This window comes from Vigna unguiculata, chromosome 5, assembly GCF_037176805.1.
Source record: "Vigna unguiculata cultivar grain cowpea cultivar isolate G323 ecotype 2 chromosome 5, ASM3717680v1, whole genome shotgun sequence".
Taxonomy (NCBI): domain Eukaryota; kingdom Viridiplantae; phylum Streptophyta; class Magnoliopsida; order Fabales; family Fabaceae; genus Vigna; species Vigna unguiculata.
In genome coordinates, this window is record NC_140796.1 from 53,249,300 (window position 1) to 53,270,003 (window position 20,704).

The 20,704-nt window shown below is 34.5% G+C and overlaps 4 protein-coding genes across 4 annotated transcripts; 3 read left to right on the top strand and 1 right to left on the bottom strand.

Moving 5' to 3' along the window:
* The first annotated feature begins 1,043 nt into the window (after positions 1–1,043).
* On the top strand, positions 1,044–5,613 carry LOC114185338 (PHD finger protein ALFIN-LIKE 5-like). Its single transcript, XM_028073006.2, has 5 exons — positions 1,044–1,335; positions 1,826–1,858; positions 2,682–2,910; positions 3,590–3,728; positions 5,063–5,613. The coding sequence occupies exons 1-5, from the start codon at positions 1,251–1,253 to the stop codon at positions 5,327–5,329; spliced, it is 753 nt and encodes a 250-aa protein (XP_027928807.1). The 5' UTR covers positions 1,044–1,250; the 3' UTR covers positions 5,330–5,613.
* A 1,535-nt stretch (positions 5,614–7,148) lies between these two features.
* LOC114185272 (threonine synthase, chloroplastic-like) lies at positions 7,149–9,283 on the top strand. The gene has a single exon (XM_028072903.2). The coding sequence runs from the start codon at positions 7,181–7,183 to the stop codon at positions 8,729–8,731; it is 1,551 nt and encodes a 516-aa protein (XP_027928704.1). The 5' UTR covers positions 7,149–7,180; the 3' UTR covers positions 8,732–9,283.
* Positions 9,284–12,605: 3,322 nt separating this feature from the next.
* On the bottom strand, positions 12,606–13,992 carry LOC114185789 (uncharacterized). The gene has a single exon (XM_028073704.2). The coding sequence runs from the start codon at positions 13,975–13,977 to the stop codon at positions 12,754–12,756; it is 1,224 nt and encodes a 407-aa protein (XP_027929505.1). The 5' UTR covers positions 13,978–13,992; the 3' UTR covers positions 12,606–12,753.
* A 2,175-nt stretch (positions 13,993–16,167) lies between these two features.
* On the top strand, positions 16,168–18,689 carry LOC114184784 (U-box domain-containing protein 34-like). Its single transcript, XM_085673502.1, has 7 exons — positions 16,168–16,406; positions 16,501–16,598; positions 16,723–16,844; positions 16,994–17,179; positions 17,294–17,312; positions 17,473–17,901; positions 17,975–18,689. Exons 1-7 carry the CDS (start codon positions 16,253–16,255, stop codon positions 18,665–18,667), a joined length of 1,701 nt encoding a protein of 566 aa, XP_085529628.1. The 5' UTR covers positions 16,168–16,252; the 3' UTR covers positions 18,668–18,689.
* Positions 18,690–20,704: the final 2,015 nt, after the last annotated feature.

Genomic DNA, 20,704 nt, shown 5'->3' on the forward strand with positions numbered 1-20,704 from the left:
TAAAAGTAAACACAGAACAACTTTTGCTTCCTACGAAGATCTTAATAATAGCATTCCAACTATTAATAGGAGAAAAAAAAGTTTTTTTTTTATACCATATTACACTTATACATAGATAAAATAATTATAAAAAAAAAGTTAAATATGTTTTTATCCCTTAACTTTTAATTTTTACTCAATTTTGGAATTAGTTCATTTTAAAATTTTGGACTAATTTAGTCCTCCATCTCTCAAAATACGGATTTAGTCATTTTAATCAAATTTTGTTAGGTTTTTTTGATATTTTGTACGCATTTTATAATTGTATTTGAGTTGTTTATTCTATTTGGTATATTTTTATTTTAATGTTAAGTCAAATATTATTATGAAACGTATTTAAAATATCAAATAAATTTAATAAAATTTGATTAAAAATAAAAGAATAATGTAATATGGGTGTGAAAATATTTGGAATGTTATGAAGACAATGAGATTTTTGGTCTCTTTCTCTTCTCTTCTAAAATATTCGGACTACAGAAAAATAAGGCAAATCACCATTTTTGTCCTGGTTACGAGCATCTTATAAAACTGACATACGTACATGAAAAATATTAAAATGTAAACAAATATTAAATTTAGAAACTTGGATAAAACCGCAGAAACGGGGATAAATTTAACATATATTTCGACGAAATTCGAAGTTTTAAAGATAAAAAAAATTGTATGTTAAACTTATTATTACATTCTAACTAACCTGTGCATTTATTTAATTCTTTTATCCTTAGAAAATATTTTTTAAAATTATCATTTAAAGAAGACATTTTTCAAAATATTTATCGATATATTTATTAAGATAAGACGACAGTAGAAAAAGAAGGACGGATGCAAATTGCGTGACCGGTGGGTCCCACACGATTGAATCATTGCATATATAATGTACGGAATAAAATATGGAAAAAGTAAATCGAAATCAAAGTGAAATCAAAATCGAGATCAAGATCGACGATTGATATGCGTGGAAGCGGTGAGGTTGTAATTTAATTGCAGTGGACGCGATCACAGAGAATGGAAGGAGGAGGATTCATTGTTCATCATGCAAATGAAATAAATTTCACTACACTATACTCAAACGCAGCACATACCATAATACCCTGCGACTGCGTTTCGTTTATTCTCTCTTCTCTTCTATCTCTGAATTTTGTTGTGAAACAAAGTTGCGTTTGTGCAGTGTGGTGAGACCCTAAACGACCTCGTTTTCACGTTCTCTGAGAATGGAAGCGCGAAGTCGCTCCGTGGAAGACATATTCGAGGATTTCAAGGGACGAAGAGCAGGCATCATCAAAGCCCTCACCACCGGTAACGTAACTAATGTGTTTTTCAATTTTCAATTCCATGCACCGTTAAATTAATTATCCACCACTGTTCTTCGCAAATACCTATTCCTTTCTCTTTTTTTTCATGATGGGTTAATGAGTTATGTAACCAGAAAAATAATAATAATAGTCATAAATCACGAATCATGGCAGGGGATTGTTCACTGATCTACTGTAGCGGTTTCTTTATTTATGTCATTTCGGTTGTGAATGACATGTTAACCTGCGACCGGTTACTGTTCCGTTACGACATTCGGTTTGTTGTATTGAATGAATGGAATCCTTTTTTTGTTTTTTTTTCTTTTTTTGCATTTCTATACCTTCAGGGGATTTCAGTTTGATGAGTCGCACGTAACGGGTTTTGATCTTTGTTTTAATTTTTTTAAAATTTTATGTTTCAATTGTTTGAAGGTTTTTGAATTTTTTTTTTATCGTACTCGTTTAATATTTTTGGCCTGTTTGTGCTGTTGCAGATGTTGAAGATTTCTACAGCCAATGTGATCCTGGTTAGTTACCCTGATTTTAGGTTTGAATTGTTTTTCTAGCGGTTTGCAGTTACCGGCTCTTGAGTTTTCCTGATGCTCTTGCTTTTCTAGTACATGCACTGAAATCAGCTCGATATTCGAGCATGACTGTTTTTCTTGGTCTAGTGTTTGATTTTCACCGTACCCATCTCGAGGCTCTTGCTATAAAGGGATGTTAATTCAATATGGTAGTTTTTTATCTTTGTGGTGACTTGGTCATGTATTTATTTCAATTGACGGTGACAATTTACTATTCTCTATCATCTGACTGTAAGCTTCGGACGCCCACTTTTTCTGTTTTTTTGTTGAATTGCCTTCTTTGTAATCATCAGCTCATGTAGCTGTAAATTATATTGCGGTACATATTTCCTTCTATGATTAAAATATATTGCGTAGACTTTGGGTATATGATAGACACTTGTGGAATGACAGTAGGTCACTAGGTTTGGTATGGTTCTGGCTTTCCCCATACGGTTTGTGATTGGTTACGACCTTACAAAGTTACATAGATGAGGGGAATGCACTATTTTGCAATCCCAAGCATCATTCTCCCCTAGAGATATTATTGTATTATTACCTTAGCTGCAGAGCTAGGATGACATGAAATGCTTGATACTTCTTAAAAACCTCTTGGCAGTAAATTTTTTTCGGGAGTAAAGATGTTATGGAGTTATTCTAGCTTCAAATAAAAGTATGCTGTAAAGGTAGAATTACCAGTCGTTTTATCCATATGAAATTTCTTTCCTTTGTAGCTAGTTTATCTGTGTATGAGTTTATTTATATATCCTTTGTTTTATTTTTTCAGAGAAGGAGAATTTGTGCTTATATGCATTACCCAGTGAGCAGTGGGAAGTAAATTTACCTGTTGAAGAAGTTCCTCCAGAGCTTCCTGAGCCTGTCCTGGGCATTAACTTTGCTAGGGATGGCATGCAGGAAAAAGACTGGCTATCTTTAGTTGCCGTTCACAGTGATACATGGTTGCTTGCCCTTGCCTTTTATTTTGGAGCCAGATTTGGATTTGATAAAACTGACAGGTATATCTTACTCGGAGCATAACTCATATCTCATGTCAACTTGTAAAGGATTTGGTTCGAGATGAGGTTGAAAATAAAGGAACTAAGGAAGCAATTTAGTCCAAACTTTTCTGATTTATCACCTTGGTTCAGTCAAGTTCGTGTGGGATTTTTTAACTTATGTTTTTTCTTTCACCACCCTCCTTGCTGAGTAAAACTTTACCTCTTGTTCAATATGAACATTCTTCTCCTTTTAATAGTTATTTGGCTGCATCACTGTTTTTATATCGGTTGATTTATAATTTTGTTGCTGACTAGTTATTGTAGAAGCAGTTGCTCACCATGGACAAGGGCAAAGATGTTGAAGAATATACTAACACATTTTGCCTTTTTGTTTGAGAAAAAACATGTTGAAGAGGAAGAGAGAGAGAGAGAGAGAGAGAGAGAGAGAGAGAGGAATAACAGTGTTATGACTACTGTTTACTGACTTATCTTAAGATGGTGCAAGGAGAAAAAGTAGTAGAGCTTTTATATTAGTTTCATGTGAATGGAATACCGTAGTGGACTTCCTATCTGGCACCTAAGTGAATGTTCTTTCTGTCATCACTTAGTAGGCTGTGTATTTGTTCTTGATAGTTGGTAATCTGTATATGTTTCCTCATGCATCGATCTACTCGTGATTTTGGCATTTGTTACGTAGGAAACGACTATTCAGTATGATCAATGAACTACCAACAATATTTGAAGTTGTTACTGGTGGTGGAGCAAAGAAGCCAGTTAAAGAGAAGTCTTCAGTTTCGAACAACAGTGGAAACAAATCTAAGCCTAACTCTAAAGTGGTAAACAATATTTTTCTCCTCAAACCTAGACATGACATGTAAATACAGTTTGCTCATAAATACCTATCTCTCCAAGCTGTGATGGGAAAAAAAATCAGGATATTTTCAGGTGTAGACTGTTTATAGAATTATAGAAACCTCTCTGAAGTTAAGGCCCCTTGGTAAAGGATTAAGAATGTATTACATGTGCATTAAATATTATAACCAATACATAACATCTTGGGAAGTATTATCCTAAGTTTTAGGAGTTTAGTATCATGGTAACTCTAATATATAACCCTTAACGTAAAGTATGCGAAGCTATGGATTGTGGGATTGTTTTTCATCTTTCAGTTTTTAATTCTTTCATACTCTTGGTTCTGACTTTAAGTCCATTATGCTCTCAGGTCTTTTAATATAACATTGCTAAAGTTGATAACTGTTTCAAGATATTGTGTTTTGAAGCTTAATGCTTCTGTGAAGTCTGTCCTTAAAAAATAAAATATCTCGGTGACTTAAGAGAGGAAAGTGTTTATAAATTTTACCACTGACATTGATTCGTAAGCGATTTTTTTTTTTTTCAAATGGAAAAAATAGAGAATTGGTTTGACATGGTCCATGTGCTAAGATGAAAATTATATTGAGACCTAGAATAGAAACATTAGGATAAACATAAAAAAGGCTACAAATAAGGGTTGTTACAGCTTACATTTCAGTTCCTTGCTTAGCCATTTCAAGGTGCAAACGTTTAGTATTAACTGTAATGATTTAAACTGGCTGGCACTGAATTGAAAAAGAAAAAAGGAAGAATAGAAAAGCAAGTTAGTTTAATTAGCGAAAAGGGAAACAATTGTTTGAATCAAGAAGTAAAAGAGTTCTTCCTTATTCTAGACCCTGTCACCAAAAACCGTATAACTTGTTATAACTTTCCATTCAAGCATTATCTGTTTTAAAAGACTGAGGTGTTACACTTACAATTTGTTAAGAAAAAAACCTTATCCTTAGCCTTGCATTTGAATGAAAAATGGAGTAGGATAAATACTACAGAGGGATGGTGAGATAAAAAGATCATGAGGGATCCTAATATGTTATATCATGCTTTTCCGTTGTTATCTTTTTAATTCAGTGTATAAGAACATTAGAATATGGACATTTATTGATAGCGGCATCTCATGTTCTTAAAGTGCGTCAATGAGTGTTAATGGAGGAGCAGTCACTGGGTTCTGTATACATGTTCTTGCAAATATATGTGGGAGGAGTTTGAGAGTATCTGACCTGTATGGCTAATGTCATCTTGTTTGTGGTTCTCCTTTACTTAATTTGTGTTCTTATGTAATTGTTGGCTGGTGGAACAGCGGGTTTCCGAAACCCAGGGCAGACAGTCAAAGGCATTGTTACAACCAAAAGATGAGGATGAAGGAGCAGAAGAGCAAGAGGAAGATGAACACGGAGAGACCTTGTGTGGGGCATGTGGTGAGAATTATGGGACTGATGAGTTCTGGATTTGCTGTGACATCTGCGAGAAGTGGTTCCATGGCAAATGCGTGAAGATCACCCCTGCTAGGGCAGAGCACATCAAGCAATACAAGTGTCCATCGTGCAGTAACAAGAGAGCTCGCTAATGAAGTTTCTGTCACGGACAAACTTTGTTCGAGCCTTTACTACTCTGGTTAATATGTTTTTCTTTCTAGATGTAGTTGATGGATAGTTTTTCTGTTTGACACAAGTAGATTTTTTTTGTCTTGTGTTGGTTGTCTGGGGAAAGTTGTGTCTTTCCCTAAGCCTAGCCCTAGCTATGGATTCACGTTGGGTTGAAACCTTAATCTCCTGGCCACCTTAAATATTAAGGAAATTGAAGTGGTACAACATTTGCACCAAATGAATGGATGGCATTTTAACATCTTAATTTTCAGTTCTTTAGATTTTCTGAGGGGAAGAGCAACTTTTAGAAGTATGGTGCTTCTCATCATATGAAGCCAGAATTTTATTAAAGCAATGTCCATGAACAGGTACTACTGAGTGAATGATCTCCAGGACAAGTTGATTCAACGTTGAAGATTCTTCTGGCGTACAATGACATTTGCTAAATGCTGGAAACAACTCATATTCTTTATTAATGGTACTCTCTCCCACCAAGAAGTTGATAGCTCCACTGCTCCCACGATTAAATAGATAACGTCTGTTTTAAGGTGAAATAAATTATTTATGAGATTTTGTTTTGGAAATAAACTTTCAAAAATAGTAAATAGAACTAGAAAACTGAAACTTAGTGAAATAAAATTTATCCAATTTTTTTTTAATAAAATATGATTAAGTTTGAATATTAATTGAAATGAAATGTATTTCAACTAATCAGTTTGAAATAAAAAAAAACAATAATATTATATATTTTTTTTAAATTATTTAGACTTAAATTTACTAAAAAATCTTCATTTTGTTTGTGCTAATTAGTTTGTATACATAACTTTAAATTTATATAAAACCAAATAGGTTAAGTGTTACATAAAAATTGTGTGTGTAGGTGTTAACTTTCTTGTATAATTTCGTAAAAAAGATGAAAACTACTACAATTAGAAGTTCACCTTACAAAATTCTAAATAAAATTTATAATCTTTAATGGGCTGTTAATGTTAACTTTATTGACTTTTTGTTTGTCTCTTTAGTAGAGGAATCCTTAATAACAGGCAAATTGGTGGAAGATATGGAAAGGAAAGAAATCTTCTCTCACTTATGTGTTAAAACACGATTAGTGGTTTATTGACTCCCAACATTATAACCTATTAATCATATAATATACTTTAAAGAGTTTGAGTTCTCTTTTTCCTCGTTCAGCATCACTACAAGTAATATATATATCTTAGTAGGATGAATGAATAAAATGTTCTCTTATTACAAGATTTAGTTTCTCAAAATCTAGTCTTTATCCAAGTTTCCAATGTTATTGTTTCATGTGAGAAAAATATCTTTTCTCCTTCTCATACCTACACCCCTATGAGATATTCTATCAATACAATTAACATACATTAAGATAGTTTTTTCTTGTGAATGAGAGGAAGAAAAATAAATTAATGAATAAAATTAACATATGTGTTCATGTTATGAAATTGTATTTGTACATTTGAATCTCATATGTCAATGAAAGGAAGAAAAATAAATTAACGAGAAGATAATTTTGCTTGGTAAAAATTGATTTAATAAGTATTAAGTATTTTAAGTGAAATTTTTTATGTATACCATTGGTCAACTTAATAATTTATTTGTTAAAAAAAGATTGTGTATGAAAAAAAAAGTATTTTAATTAAAAAAAAAGAAAATAGAGGTGAATAATTATTACAATAAGATAAAATTAAATATTATTTTGTAATGAAATAGTATTATTTATTATGTAAATAGATCTAAAGGGTGGGTGCGGAAGGAGTAATATAAAAGGAGACGCATTGGTCGAATCTCACTCCAAATTGAACACTCAATCCATGGCTTCCGCATCTCTCTTTCAGTCTCTCCCTTTCCCTCTCCAAAACTCTAATCGGGCCTCTCCCAAGCCCCCGGCCCACTTCGTTATCCGAGCCCAGTCCCTCAACACTCAGAACAACCCACCCGCCGCCGCCAAGCAGCGCCGCCCCGCGGATGAGAACATCCGCGACGAGGCCCGGCGCGTGAATGCGCCGCACGACCACCACCTCTTCTCCGCCAAGTACGTGCCCTTCAACGCCGACCCCTCCTCGTCGGAGTCCTACTCCCTCGATGAGATCGTGTACCGGTCCCAGTCCGGCGGCCTCCTCGACGTCCAGCACGACATGGCCGCCCTCAAGCGCTTCGACGGCGAGTACTGGCGCAACCTCTTCGACTCCCGCGTCGGCAAGACCACCTGGCCCTACGGCTCCGGCGTCTGGAGCAAGAAGGAGTGGGTCCTCCCCGAGATCCACGACGACGACATCATCTCCGCCTTCGAGGGAAACTCCAACCTCTTCTGGGCCGAGCGTTTCGGCAAAAAGTTTCTCGGCATGAACGACTTGTGGGTCAAACACTGCGGAATAAGCCACACCGGGAGTTTCAAGGATCTCGGCATGACCGTTCTCGTAAGCCAGGTCAATCGCCTGAGGAAAATGAACCGCCCCATCGTCGGTGTCGGTTGCGCTTCCACCGGCGACACCTCTGCAGCGCTGTCCGCGTATTGCGCTTCCGCAGGGATTCCTTCCATCGTCTTTTTGCCTTCTAATAGAATCTCTCTTGCGCAGCTTGTTCAGCCCATTGCCAATGGCGCCTTTGTGTTGAGCATCGACACTGATTTCGATGGCTGCATGCAGTTGATTCGAGAAGTCACTGCTGAGTTACCCATCTATTTGGCGAACTCCCTCAACAGTTTGAGGCTCGAGGGGCAGAAAACTGCTGCCATTGAGATTCTGCAACAGTTTGATTGGCAGGTTCCTGATTGGGTGATTGTTCCTGGTGGCAATCTCGGCAACATTTATGCCTTTTACAAAGGGTTTAAGATGTGCCAAGAGCTTGGACTTGTGGACAAGATCCCAAGGCTTGTTTGTGCTCAGGCTGCAAATGCAGATCCTTTGTATCGGTACTTTAAGTCTGGGTGGAAGGAGTTTAAGCCTGTGATACCCACCACCACCTTTGCCTCTGCCATTCAGATTGGTGACCCTGTTTCCATTGATAGAGCTGTTCATGCCATTAAGAGTTGTGATGGGATTGTGGAGGAGGCGACGGAGGAGGAGCTGATGGATGCCACGGCGAAGGCGGATAAAACCGGCATGTTTATCTGCCCCCACACTGGGGTTGCTTTGACGGCATTGTTCAAGCTCAAGAACAGTGGGGTTATCAAAGCCACTGATAGGACTGTGGTTGTTAGCACTGCTCATGGCTTGAAGTTCACTCAGTCCAAGATTGATTACCATTCTAAGAACATCAAGGACATGGCTTGCACCTATGCTAACCCACCCAAGGAAGTGAAGGCTGATTTTGGGTCTGTTATGGATGTTTTGAAGACGTATTTGCAGAGTAAGGCTCATTAGGTAGGTTTTCCAAGTTTTGCTTACTCATTACTATTTGTTTACTTTTAGGCACTACTGAATTGTCTTTTTCTATAGGTCTGAGTGTTGTAATAATTTGCTTTATTATTATGCTTTCTGGCATGTTAGGGTTTTTGTTGTAGATTTTTCTTGGTTGAGTCATCGTAGAAAAATGAATTGGTAATTGGTACGAGGAGGAATGCGTATTGTTGTCTTCTTAGAAGCCATCTCCTCAAAGAAAATAATCCCAAATGATATAATTAGAACATTTTTCTTTCATGATATGTTATTGGCATCAAGCTATGTTGGGTAATGGGAAGTCACTGTTCAATGAGAGAAGAAATTGTTGGAAGGGGCTGCATTGTTGGACTAAGCATACATGTTATATTGAAATGGTAGTCAATTTAGATACTTCATCTTACGCTTTCTTCTAAAGATGAGTTTTCCTTAGTCATTTAGTATAATATTTTATAGTATGAAATTTGACTTTTAAACGCCTTCAACTGTATTTGCTTTATTAGAAAAGTTGAATGAAATGTGGTGTGTTGGATTGGATATCTTCTCTTCCCTCTGCCTTTCATTGTGGCACTGTAGTTTCTTCTATTGTCCCACTGAAATCAAAACAGAAAAAATGGCCCTTGCAAATTTGCATTTGAGTTGAAGTTCTTGTTTGTAGAATTGGAATTATTGCATGTTTTTAGTACAACTTGCACAAGTTATTATGAACGCCTTGATTCTACAAACGATCACAATAAACAATTCTGAATTTTATTTTTTTTTTCGGAAAGCAATCATCCCTTTCTATTAGGGTTTCGAAAGTTTTTTCTTTTTTTTCTTGTGGTGGAGGGAGAAATTTGATTGGATGTAAGAAGCAACGTTTTCTTCCATCCCCTTCCATATCTCCACCTTGTAGCATCTTCATCTTCTTTCTTCAACCTCTCCATCACCACCGTTCTTAATATCTCTATTACCACTCACACACACCATCATCTTCCTCATCCTCCATTCTTCTTAACCGAGGAAATTGAGAAATAGAATGGTCAATAAAGAGCGCATTGGAGAAAAAGATAGAGAGGATGATAAAATTATACATATATTCTTCTGAATTCAATGTTCTGGAAGATAAAATTTACTCTTACTCCTTTTTTTGATATATTTTAAGAATGAACGTTTCTAAATATATTTTCAGATATAGAAATACTTTCCAAATACAACTTTTTTTAATATATTTCAGAATGAATTTTCAGATATTAAAAAGTACTTTTCAAATACATAATCCGGAAAACATTTATTTATACATTTTCGATTATATATTTCAGAAAATATTTTCAATTCTATAAATACATTCCAAAATATTTACTTTAAAATATATTTTTATTTTTTGAAATGGATAATATTTTTCACAACACTATTTCAAACGGTGTAAAAAATAAAAATATATTTTGAGTTGTTTATTTTGAAATATATTTTCGGATATAGAAATATCTTTCCAAATTTTACGTTTTTATTATGATTTGAATGAAATATAATTTGAGGCTCATGGGTTTTATGGTGGAGGATGGAAAAAAGAAAAAGTGCGTTGAATGTAGCGTGTCACTTGCCCCTGTAACATCTATAAATAGTAGTATTACGTTAGTCTTCTGTGAGAAAGTCTAGATTCAATGTATCGCGTAAACTTTGTTATGCATACTTTTTTTAGGATCGGATTAGATTTAAAAATTAGACTTGAACTCCACTCTTAACTCTTAAAACTTTTTCGATAAAGAACAGCATAAAGAAAAATGTAATAGAAAATCTTGACTTGGAGTCTATAACTTTTTGAAGAGGAAACTGAACACAAATTCCGGTATAAGATTCGAGTAAAACACTTCTCACTGGGAGACTTGTTCTGGCGAATGTATCCATCATCTCATCATGCTATTTAATATTTATTTACACACTACATTATCTTAACATGTCAATTATATTGTAATTAAATTTCATAATAAATTAACAACAGAGTGTGTTAAAACATATTTTTAGAAAAGTATTAACATAAAATTATTTAAAGCTTAATTTATATAGATAAAATTGACATAGTATATATCTTTTAAGATATGCTAAAAGATGAATTATTTGATTACTTTTAATCATATTTAATATAAATAATCAGGAAGATGTCAAATTATAATTTAACGGTTGAATTGATAAAATTTATTTTTGCATAAAACTGTTAATCGTTGAATTAAAGTTACATCCGTCGATGTAATATATATATATATATATATATATATATATATATATATATATATATATATATATATATATATATATATATATATATATATATATATAAAGAGAGATCGCCTTAATAATTAATTCAAATTATTAGGTCATTGATATATGCTTCATATATACAATTTAAGATATTTGTTTTAAATATCCTATATTGAAAGAGTTTGACTATTTTATTTCACATTATATTTAAGTAACTTATGTATAACTATGCTTCAATAATAAGAAAACTAGACGAATTACATCTTTGTTTATATTTAGTTTTTTTTATTAGAATATTATTATTTTTTATTTGTAAATAACTATATCTTATAAGAAAATACACAACTTATTTTAAAAAGTTTTTTTTCTTTCTTTTCATATTAATGATATTTTGAAAGGTTCATTGGAGAGACTTAATATAACAATGAGATAAAATCGAACCTTCGGAAGTCATTTATATCACTTTGAACTCAAAATTTTAAGAAATTGAATTTATAGATCTTCATTTTAATATAATGTTTAAATTTTTTATGTCTATTCTCAATTGTTTCAAGCTTAATTCTTAACACATATTAACTTATTTTAATAAAAATAATATCTTAAATTAAAATACTTACAAAGATATCTTTTTTAAAAATGCTATTAGATTAAAGTTTATATATAAACTTGAGTAAGACGGTCCAACTTAGTACAACTTTAAAATGAAGGAATTGTGTCATGTTGAAGTAACTTCGCTACAAATGAACTAAAGTTCTACTAAGCTGTGATAATTTCTATGAAAAAGTTGAAGTCATCAAAACTTGAGACAATTTCAACTGTTTTATGAAATGAGCTGAAGTCATGTTATATTACAACGATTTCAATTTTGTAATAATTTCAATTCGTTTCTTTATAAAACTAAAATCATCACAACATGAACAACTTCAATTCCTTTCGTAATGTCATGACTTCAATTCATTCTCAATGAAATCGTTTCAGGTATAATTTCTTCATTTTAAAGGCATATCAACTTGATAGGATTTGTTCAGACTTAATTTTTTTTAAACTTGAACTATTCTTATAGTTCATAATAAAATTATACCAAAATGGTAAAAAAGTCCCAAGAAAACACGATTTCAAGTATTATAAACAGAAAATTACAGTCCCCCGTTTTATTTTTTCCTTTTTCTTTTTAAACTTCATGAAGTTCATCTTACAACAACCAGTATAATTCCCTTTTAAAATGGAAAGTTTTCTGCTTTTTTCCCCAACCATAGACTCATTACAAGTAAATATCAAATACAAAAAAGCAAGTGGTGTTTCTATATCTTTTCAAAATGAAAATTAGATAGAACTTTTCGTGTAAGATTGAGTAAAATACTTCCTTGTATCACACTCAACTTACCCGAGACTACTCTATGTTTTGAAGAAACTGCACAAAGCTTAAACAAGAATGTTTGGCATAGCTGTAAGGATGATGAATAATCAAGAAAATACAAAGAAGGATTCAGCATTTTACTCAATTAGTTCCACTCCTAAGAAAGAGACATTGCTTTTTCAAAGGAACATTGTCTTATTATAACTCTGTGTTAAACCAATCATAGCAAGTGATGTTATCAAAGGAAGTGTTAAGCATATGCTATGCAAAACTAAACATCTCAGGTGTTATATACATTAAAAAATGCTAAAACAAAAAACATCACTTCATAACAATTCTCAGAAAGAAAGCAAAAACATAAACTAATCAAAGAATAAAGACATAGCATCGATCAATTTTACACCTTAAAAATTCAACTGGGTCCACCTTTCAAACCAGTTCTGAACCTTTCAATAAAAGTATCAGCTTTGGTATCAACATCATCAGGGTTAGGATCATAGAACAATAAGATTGCAGGTTCTCCACCATTTTCACTTCTTGGTGACTCCACAACTTCATCTTCTAAATCTGGGGAACCACTACTCCAGCTTCTAATGCTGTTTATTCTAACAAAGTCACCCTGCACCCGGAACTTCCACGCCGGCATCTTGAACGGCGGCGGCGGCGGCGGAGGTATAGGGATCAAACGTGACTCCATACCAGTAACAGCCACATTTTCCTTCAAGAAAGTCTCTTTCTTATTTGATTTAAGTGAACTGGCCACACTCCCACGAACTGGTTCGGTTTTGGATAATGAAACATGCGATGATGAAGCAGACTCAAGTTTCTTCCTCTTGCTTTTCTTAGAAGAAAACATATTATGAAAAACTGAGGAAACTCGAGGATGTGAATGAGATTCAGAATTTCGAATATGCTCAAGATTTTCAAAGCTTCCTTGTCTTTGTTTCTTCTTCTTCTTCTTTCCCTTCGAAGAAGTCAACAACTCTTCAGTTGTTGAACTTGTTCCCTTATTCTCACTTTCCCCACTCCCCTCCTCCGCCGGAACTGGTGGTGGAGACGCCGGTAGCAGCGGAACCTCTTTATCTACCACTTCTATGTTCTTGACGCTCTCTTCTTCCAAGTCAAATCTACAATAACCGTTAACGTGTGTATCATCATAAAACCGCCACCGTTCGTCGGAGGCTAGCCACGGCGACTCTCGGCGGAGATCCGGGTAGGAGTTGAAACTCCTGAGCCTGTTATACGATTTGTAGGACGTGCGATCTGTTTCCTCGTACCACTGTGGCGTCGTTGTAGGGTTTGGTTTCTCGTACTGGTATGACGTGTCGGAGAAAGTTTCGTCGGCGTTGTTCCGGCTGAGGAAGGCGCAGAGAATGGCGAAGAGGATAAGCACGAAGTTGAGGGAGTCCCAACTCTTCTTCACGGAATTGGGTTTGAAAAGATGGTAGGGGAAAGCCTGCAACGTGGAAAAGATGGTGGGAATTATGACCAACGTGAATGCAAGTGCAATCACCAGAACGCATATCAGAGCTGCACCGGAGCTCAGAAACAGCGAGTAAGATCGCCGGAGGCGGCGGTGGCCACCGTTCTCCGTCCAGAAGTTTGGTGGCGTTTCTTCTTCTTCTTCCGCTTCCATTTGGTTTGACAATGCTTTTGTGTTCTTTGTTCGCTTATATATATACACGTAAATACGTGGTTATTATTTTTATTATTTATTATTATAATATTAATTATTTTATTTTATTTTTTGACATATTTTATTATATGAATTTAGTGAAATAATGCAATTTCATAGTTATGTATAAGAAACTATTTGCAATTCAGTGTATTGGGGAATAGTACAGCCAAATAAAAAATGGTGTAAATAATTCTCCATGCTCATTTCGAATTGGTCAAATTTTAAGGCCAAAAAATATTAGTATTTTTATTTTATGCTCGAAGACTATTAAAATGGACTAACTCAATTCATGCCATATCACGTAATCACGTTGCTTCTGCATCAAGTTTATAATAATATCATTGCAAGTTAACTGCATATGTTTTCTTTAAACTTTGTTTTTCCCACAACTTTCTAGATTTTGCTATTACTATTGGACCTCTTGGTGTTTCTTGTGAACATGGCTTCCATAAAGACATTAAAATAAGTTAAATTAGTTATGATTTTTTTTAAAGACAACACACTATACTTCAAATTACGAGTATTTATGAGTTTTTATCTTCAATAATATAGAAAATATTGACTTTCATTTTTATCCTTCAATTTGGCTGGCATTTCAGAAAGTATTCATTAGTTCTTAGAAATTTATGATATTTTATGTACTAAATTTGGTTGATAATTGGTTCATAATTTTGAGTTGAATATTTTATAATATTAATTTTTAAGATTAATTTGATAGTTTACTTGCAAAAGAACATTACGTATGTTGTAGCATACACTAAGATGATGCTGGCCGTGCTTTTCCCTTGAGATCACCAAAATGTCTTAAAAATTTTGAGTCACGTAATTGCCTAAACATAAAAATGACGATGATAAGTAACGAAAAAGATGAAGAGGATTAATAAATTATGTTATTATCATTTTTTTTATAATTAAATAAAAAAATGGTTTGATTCTCAGTTAAAAAAAATGCATGGATTAATATAAAACGTCAAAAAAGCAGAAACATTATCAATATAATCAAGGCTTATATATCCTCTATTTAGTAAGATTTACATACGAATTTCACTAAATAAAATCAATAAATATTAAAAACTAGAGATTACTTATATTTCTTCGTAAAAAAAAAAAACATGATTTGATTCCTTGTATAATGTTAAAGAAAAGCGTGTTGTGTAATGGACAGCTTGTGTTTTTTGTTGTTTATTAATTACGTTAAAAGGAACCACCATAGTCTAATAAGAATGAAGCATGTTTAATTATTTCGCCTTTGTTACGTTTTGTGCAAAGCATGTTTTCTAGACATATTATTTGACTTTATCTTTTGGTTTATGACCCTAGGTACAAGGAACATTCTTCGAATTTTCCTTTATATTTAAAACATGAATTTAACTACAATGCATAATTTTTAAAATGTAGTTATTTAATTAATGTTGGTGCATAAATTATTTACATGATTATAAATTTGAGACTGCTAAAAAAAATTAAAACAACTTCATATAGTGTTTATTAATTTTTGCACTTAATTAATGGTAAATTATGAATTATTATGGTTAGATAATTTATTTGTATTTAATGTCAAATTATTGTTTACTACATGTTTTTTTAAGGAAAAATAGTTTACGGAAAAAATACATTTCTCTCATTCTAAAATAAAACATGTAATAGTATATATAGTTGATGAATTTTTATGACAATATATAAGAGTGAAAATTAAACGGTTAAGTTTCATAGTTTTTTTACTTGCTTTTTCTCCAAGAAAAAGGAAAGCAGCGTATAAGAAAGAATCCTTCCATTAATAGTTAAAATTGACTTTGAATATAAAACTAAAATAATCAAGTATAAAAGAAATATAATTAAAATATTAACAAGTTGTGAAAAAATTGTTGTATTTTGTTATACTTTGACTGACAACAATTTTTTTTTTTTAACTGACATTACTTTTTACCTTTTATATTTAAAAATACAAAAAGTTATAATGTTTTGTTAAGATTACTTTATTTCAATAAAAGTTGTCTGATGATAATCAAATAACAATTTGTTTCTTCTTTGTTTAATGCTGTCAACATATCTTCTCCTGATTGTAAATACGCTAAAGTTGGATTTACATTTAAGATACAACGTGCATTCCTGCTAAAAATATAAGAAAAAGGTTCAAAACCCCTCAGACATGAATGAATGAATGACATAACAACAACCACATTGGTTATTGCAGTCTTAGATTTTTGTGAAACCAACGTTGTTGTTCTTGGTTATGGGTTCAAATGCAGCAGAAGAAGAATCTACCTTGATCGCCATTGATACCGATCAGAACAGCCAACACGCTGTCAAATGGGCTGTGGAACATCTCTTCAAGAACAACTCTCCCTGCACCCTCCTTCACGTCACAACTAAGAACTTACATCACAGTAAATGCTTCAAACCTGTAACAAGAAATAGCATCATTTTTGGTAATTTATCATGCATGGATTTTTTTCAAGTTTTTTTCTTTGGTTTGTGCAGATGATTTGGAGGTTTCCCCTAAGCAAGGTCGTCCACCAACAGAAGAAGAATTGCAACACATTTTTCTTCCCTTTCGAGGATTCTGTGCTCGAAAAGGGGTGCTGAAATTATTTTAGTTTCATTACTAAGTTTGAAGCTCTTTCAAAATCCTTATTTCCAATATATGACTGTAGATATTTATATGATATATCAGTTTTTGATTATGAACATTGAATATATCAGATCGCAGTTAAAGAGTTAGTTCTGCAAGACACTGACGTAGTAAAAGCGCTTACTAATTACATAACTCAGAACTCTATCAACAATGTTGTTGTTGGTGCTTCTCGCTCCAACGCTCTTCTAAGGTCATTGTTCTCTTACTCTCTCACATACAAATTCTTCTCAGCAATGCAGAAGTTTCTGCAGAAATCAGTAATGACTGCACAATTTACTTGTTTGTGAATTTTCTGGTTTATCTCTTTGAACAAATTGTCTTGCTAATTATATTGTGCAGGAAATTTAAAGATGTAGATGTGCCTACAAGCTTAGTAAGATGTTTGCCACAATCTTGCATGGTGCATATCATATCAAAAAGAAAAGTGCAGAATATTCGACCTCATTCTCATCACAATAGTAGTATCGCACCATCAAAATCTCTAAAAGCCATCAAGGAAAGTTTTCGGTCCAAAGATTTAAACAGGTGTGAACACAAAATGTTGATAATTTGATGGGAGAAGAAGAAAATGTTGATGAATTATCTCATGGTTTTTCAGGACTTCTCCATGATAGTTATGAGATTGGTGGCATATATTAGAAAAAGTGATTTTGAATATGTTTAGCTAATGACTTTATTATAAGAGTTAGAATTAAAATAGTTAAATATTTTTTCTTGTTTATTTTTAAAACTACGTGGCTGGATATCATTTTACTGAACATTATCGATGTAACAATGAACTCCAAATTATTTGAACATGTTTCTGTGCTTGCTAAAAGTTGTTACATGTTTTGTATTGTATAAACAGAAGATCACTCCATATTAAATTTTGGCATAGATCAAACAACGATTGGGTATCTCCAATAACACCACACAAGAACAATGCAGAGACTGCTTCTCCAAAGCCACTTGATGAAGAACGGGAAGCAATGGAAAGTAAAAAGGGAAAGCAAATCGAAACAAAAGTTATGCATGAAAAAGAAGAAGAGATGAATAAACCATCAAACGAAATTGCACCCAACAAAGTTCCATTTAAGAGATACAACATTAAAGAAATTGAAGTAGCAACTAATTACTTCGACAATGCCCTCAAAATTGGTGAAGGTTCGTACGGACCCGTTTTCAAAGGGGTGCTTGATGACATCGATGTTGCTGTGAAGGCTCTCAGACCAGACATAACCCAAGGGGAGAAGCAGTTCCAACAAGAGGTAGCCATGTCTTTTCTTTTCCCAACATTTGAGTTGACAAATAACTAATTATTTGTTCTGAAATTGGTACAAGGTTGTTGTTTTGAGCAAAATAAGACATTCAAACATGGTTACACTTCTGGGTGCATGTCCGGAGTATGGATGCCTTGTGTATGAGTACATGGAAAATGGAAGTTTAGAAGATCGTCTCTTCCAGAAAGATAACACACCAGCGATTCCATGGAAAGTGAGATTCAGAATAGCATCAGAAATTGCGACAGGTCTTCTTTTCCTTCATCAGACAAAGCCTGAGCCTATTGTGCACCGAGACCTGAAACCAGCGAATATTTTGTTGGACTGTGACTATGGTAGCAAGATCACTGATGTGGGTTTGGCAAGGCTTGTTCCACCTGCAATACCCAACAAAACCACTCAGTACCATAAAACAACTGCAGCTGGTACATTTTGCTACATTGATCCAGAGTATCAGCAAACAGGGCTATTGGGAGTTAAATCAGACATTTATTCACTGGGTGTGATGCTGTTGCAGATTATAACTGGAAAGAGTCCTATGGGTGTGGGTCACTTGGTTCAAGAGGCTATAGAAAAGGGTAGATTTTCAGAGGTTCTTGATCCGAATGTGATGGATTGGCCTGTTGAGGAGACTTTGTCGTATGCGAGGTTGGCTTTGAAGTGTTGTGAGATGAGAAGACGAGATAGACCAGATCTTGCTTCTGTCATTTTGCCGGAGTTGATTCGGCTAAGAAATTTAGGATCTCACAAATAAGTTAGTGACTGATGACATAACATTTCCCAGAGACAAAATCATGGTGTAAAGCTTTCCATGTCATGTAAATTTGTGTATGATTTTGTATAGAGTAATGATACATTGACACCCCATTTTTACCACTTCCTTGACCACCTGACGTGGCAGCAGCATTTGGGTTTTATTTTTTTATTTTTGAACAGAAAAATGAAATTGGCATTCAGAGACAACATTTCCTGTACAAGCGCGTGTTGTCACAGCCTTCTCCCACTCCTCACTCCAGCGCAAACGTTAACATTTTTTGGTTTTTGAAAACTCTCCACCGCGCTCCACTGCTTCTCCACTCTCCCCAAATCTCGCAGTTCCTTTCCCCAGTTCGTCGAAAGCTCCCAGTTCCGCACCACACAGACACGAAGCCGGCGCCCCACAACCATCGTCCCGCACACCCACACACCTCTGGAACCCTTCCCGCACCACACACAGTTCTGCTCCACGACTTCAAATCCCTTACCGCTCCACAAATCCCCTCCTGCACCCGAACCCCTTCCGGCGTCATTGTTCTCACCACAAAACCCCTGTGTGCGAGAAACCCTAACCCGAGAAACCGCAGCTTTCTTCTTCGTTTGTCAATCCCCGAATCCCTGTCCACAATCCCAAATCCCCAATTTCATAACCTAACCTAAATTTTGCCCCAATTTCAACGGTCACCACCGCTGCTCCCACCGGTGAGGCTCACCTGCCATCTTCCCGAGAGAATTTAGTTTGGAATTATTATTGTGTCCAATATTTTGAATTACAAGTTTTTTATGACCTTATATATGAAGAATGTTGTTTACAAAATTATATTTTTTGTTATTGGTAATGACAGGGTCGTACTGAATGACAAATTCATTTGTTTGTCTTCATTTCAGTATACAATTGTGTGACAAATGCTGCTCCACTCAAACTATATTAATCTGTTACAATGTGTGTGTCCGAAAAGTCTATCCTGGGTTACAATTTATATTTCACTGGGTGGCATGATAAATTCCAAAAAGGTCCACCAATGTTTGGGGTTCAGTTATAACATATGCAATGAGTAAAAGAAATTAAATATTGTCTGCCATCAAAGGGGGAAACAAACTGGGGTCAACCAATGCCCTGGGATTATTATTTTATTAAAAGAACCCTACAAGTAATTTGTCCAAAAAGTCTATCATGAGTTACAACTTATATTTCACTGGGTGGCATGATAAATTCCAAAAAGGTCCACCAATGTTTGGGGTTCACTTATAACATATGCAATGAGTAAAAGAAATTAAATATTGTCTGCCATCAAAGGGGAAAAGAAACTGGGGTCCACCAATGCCCTGGGATTATTATTTTATTAAAAGAACCCTACAAGTAATTTGTCCAAAAAGTCTATCCTGGGTTACAGTTTATATTTGACTGGGTCGCATGATAAATTCCAAAAAGGTCCACCAATGTTTGGGGTTCACTTATAACATATGCACTGAGTAAAAGAAATAAAATATTGTCTGCCATCAAAGGGGAAAAGAAACTGGGGTCCACCAATGCCCTGGGATTATTATTTTATTAAAAATACCCTACAAGTAATTTGTCCAAAAAGTCTATCCTGGGTTACAGCTTAGATTTCACTGGGTCGCATGATAAATTCCGAAAAGGTCCAACAATGTTTGGGGTTCACTTATAACATTTGCACTGAGTAAAAGAAATAAAATATTGTCTGCCATCAAAGGGGGAAACAAACTGGGGTCCACCAATGCCCTGGGATTATTATTTTATTAAAAATACCCTACAAGTAATTTGTCCAAAAAGTCTATCCTGGGTTAGAGCTTAGATTTCACTGGGTCGCATGATAAATTCCAAAAAGGTCAACTCAAAATTCTCGGGAAGATGGCAGGTGAGCCTCACCGGTGGGAGCAGCGGTGGTGACCGTTGAAATTGGGGCAAAATTTAGGTTAGGTTATGAAATTGGGGATTTGGGATTGTGGACAGGGATTCGGGGATTGACAAACGAAGAAGAAAGCTGCGGTTTCTCGGGTTAGGGTTTCTCGC

Excerpts from the sequence above, each read along its gene's own strand:
- LOC114185338 (XM_028073006.2), top strand. The coding sequence starts at position 1,251 with ATGGAAGCGCGAAGTCGCTCCGTGGAAGACATATTCGAGGATTTCAAG. Across the intron at positions 1,336-1,825 it reads CATCAAAGCCCTCACCACCG|ATGTTGAAGATTTCTACAGC; the intron begins GTAACGTAACTA and ends GTGCTGTTGCAG. Across the intron at positions 2,911-3,589 it reads GGATTTGATAAAACTGACAG|GAAACGACTATTCAGTATGA; the intron begins GTATATCTTACT and ends TTTGTTACGTAG.
- LOC114184784 (XM_085673502.1), top strand. The coding sequence starts at position 16,253 with ATGGGTTCAAATGCAGCAGAAGAAGAATCTACCTTGATCGCCATTGAT. Across the intron at positions 16,407-16,500 it reads AACTAAGAACTTACATCACA|ATGATTTGGAGGTTTCCCCT; the intron begins GTAAATGCTTCA and ends TGGTTTGTGCAG. Across the intron at positions 16,599-16,722 it reads GATTCTGTGCTCGAAAAGGG|ATCGCAGTTAAAGAGTTAGT; the intron begins GTGCTGAAATTA and ends TGAATATATCAG.
- LOC114185272 (XM_028072903.2), top strand. The coding sequence starts at position 7,181 with ATGGCTTCCGCATCTCTCTTTCAGTCTCTCCCTTTCCCTCTCCAAAAC.
- LOC114185789 (XM_028073704.2), bottom strand. The coding sequence starts at position 13,977 with ATGGAAGCGGAAGAAGAAGAAGAAACGCCACCAAACTTCTGGACGGAG.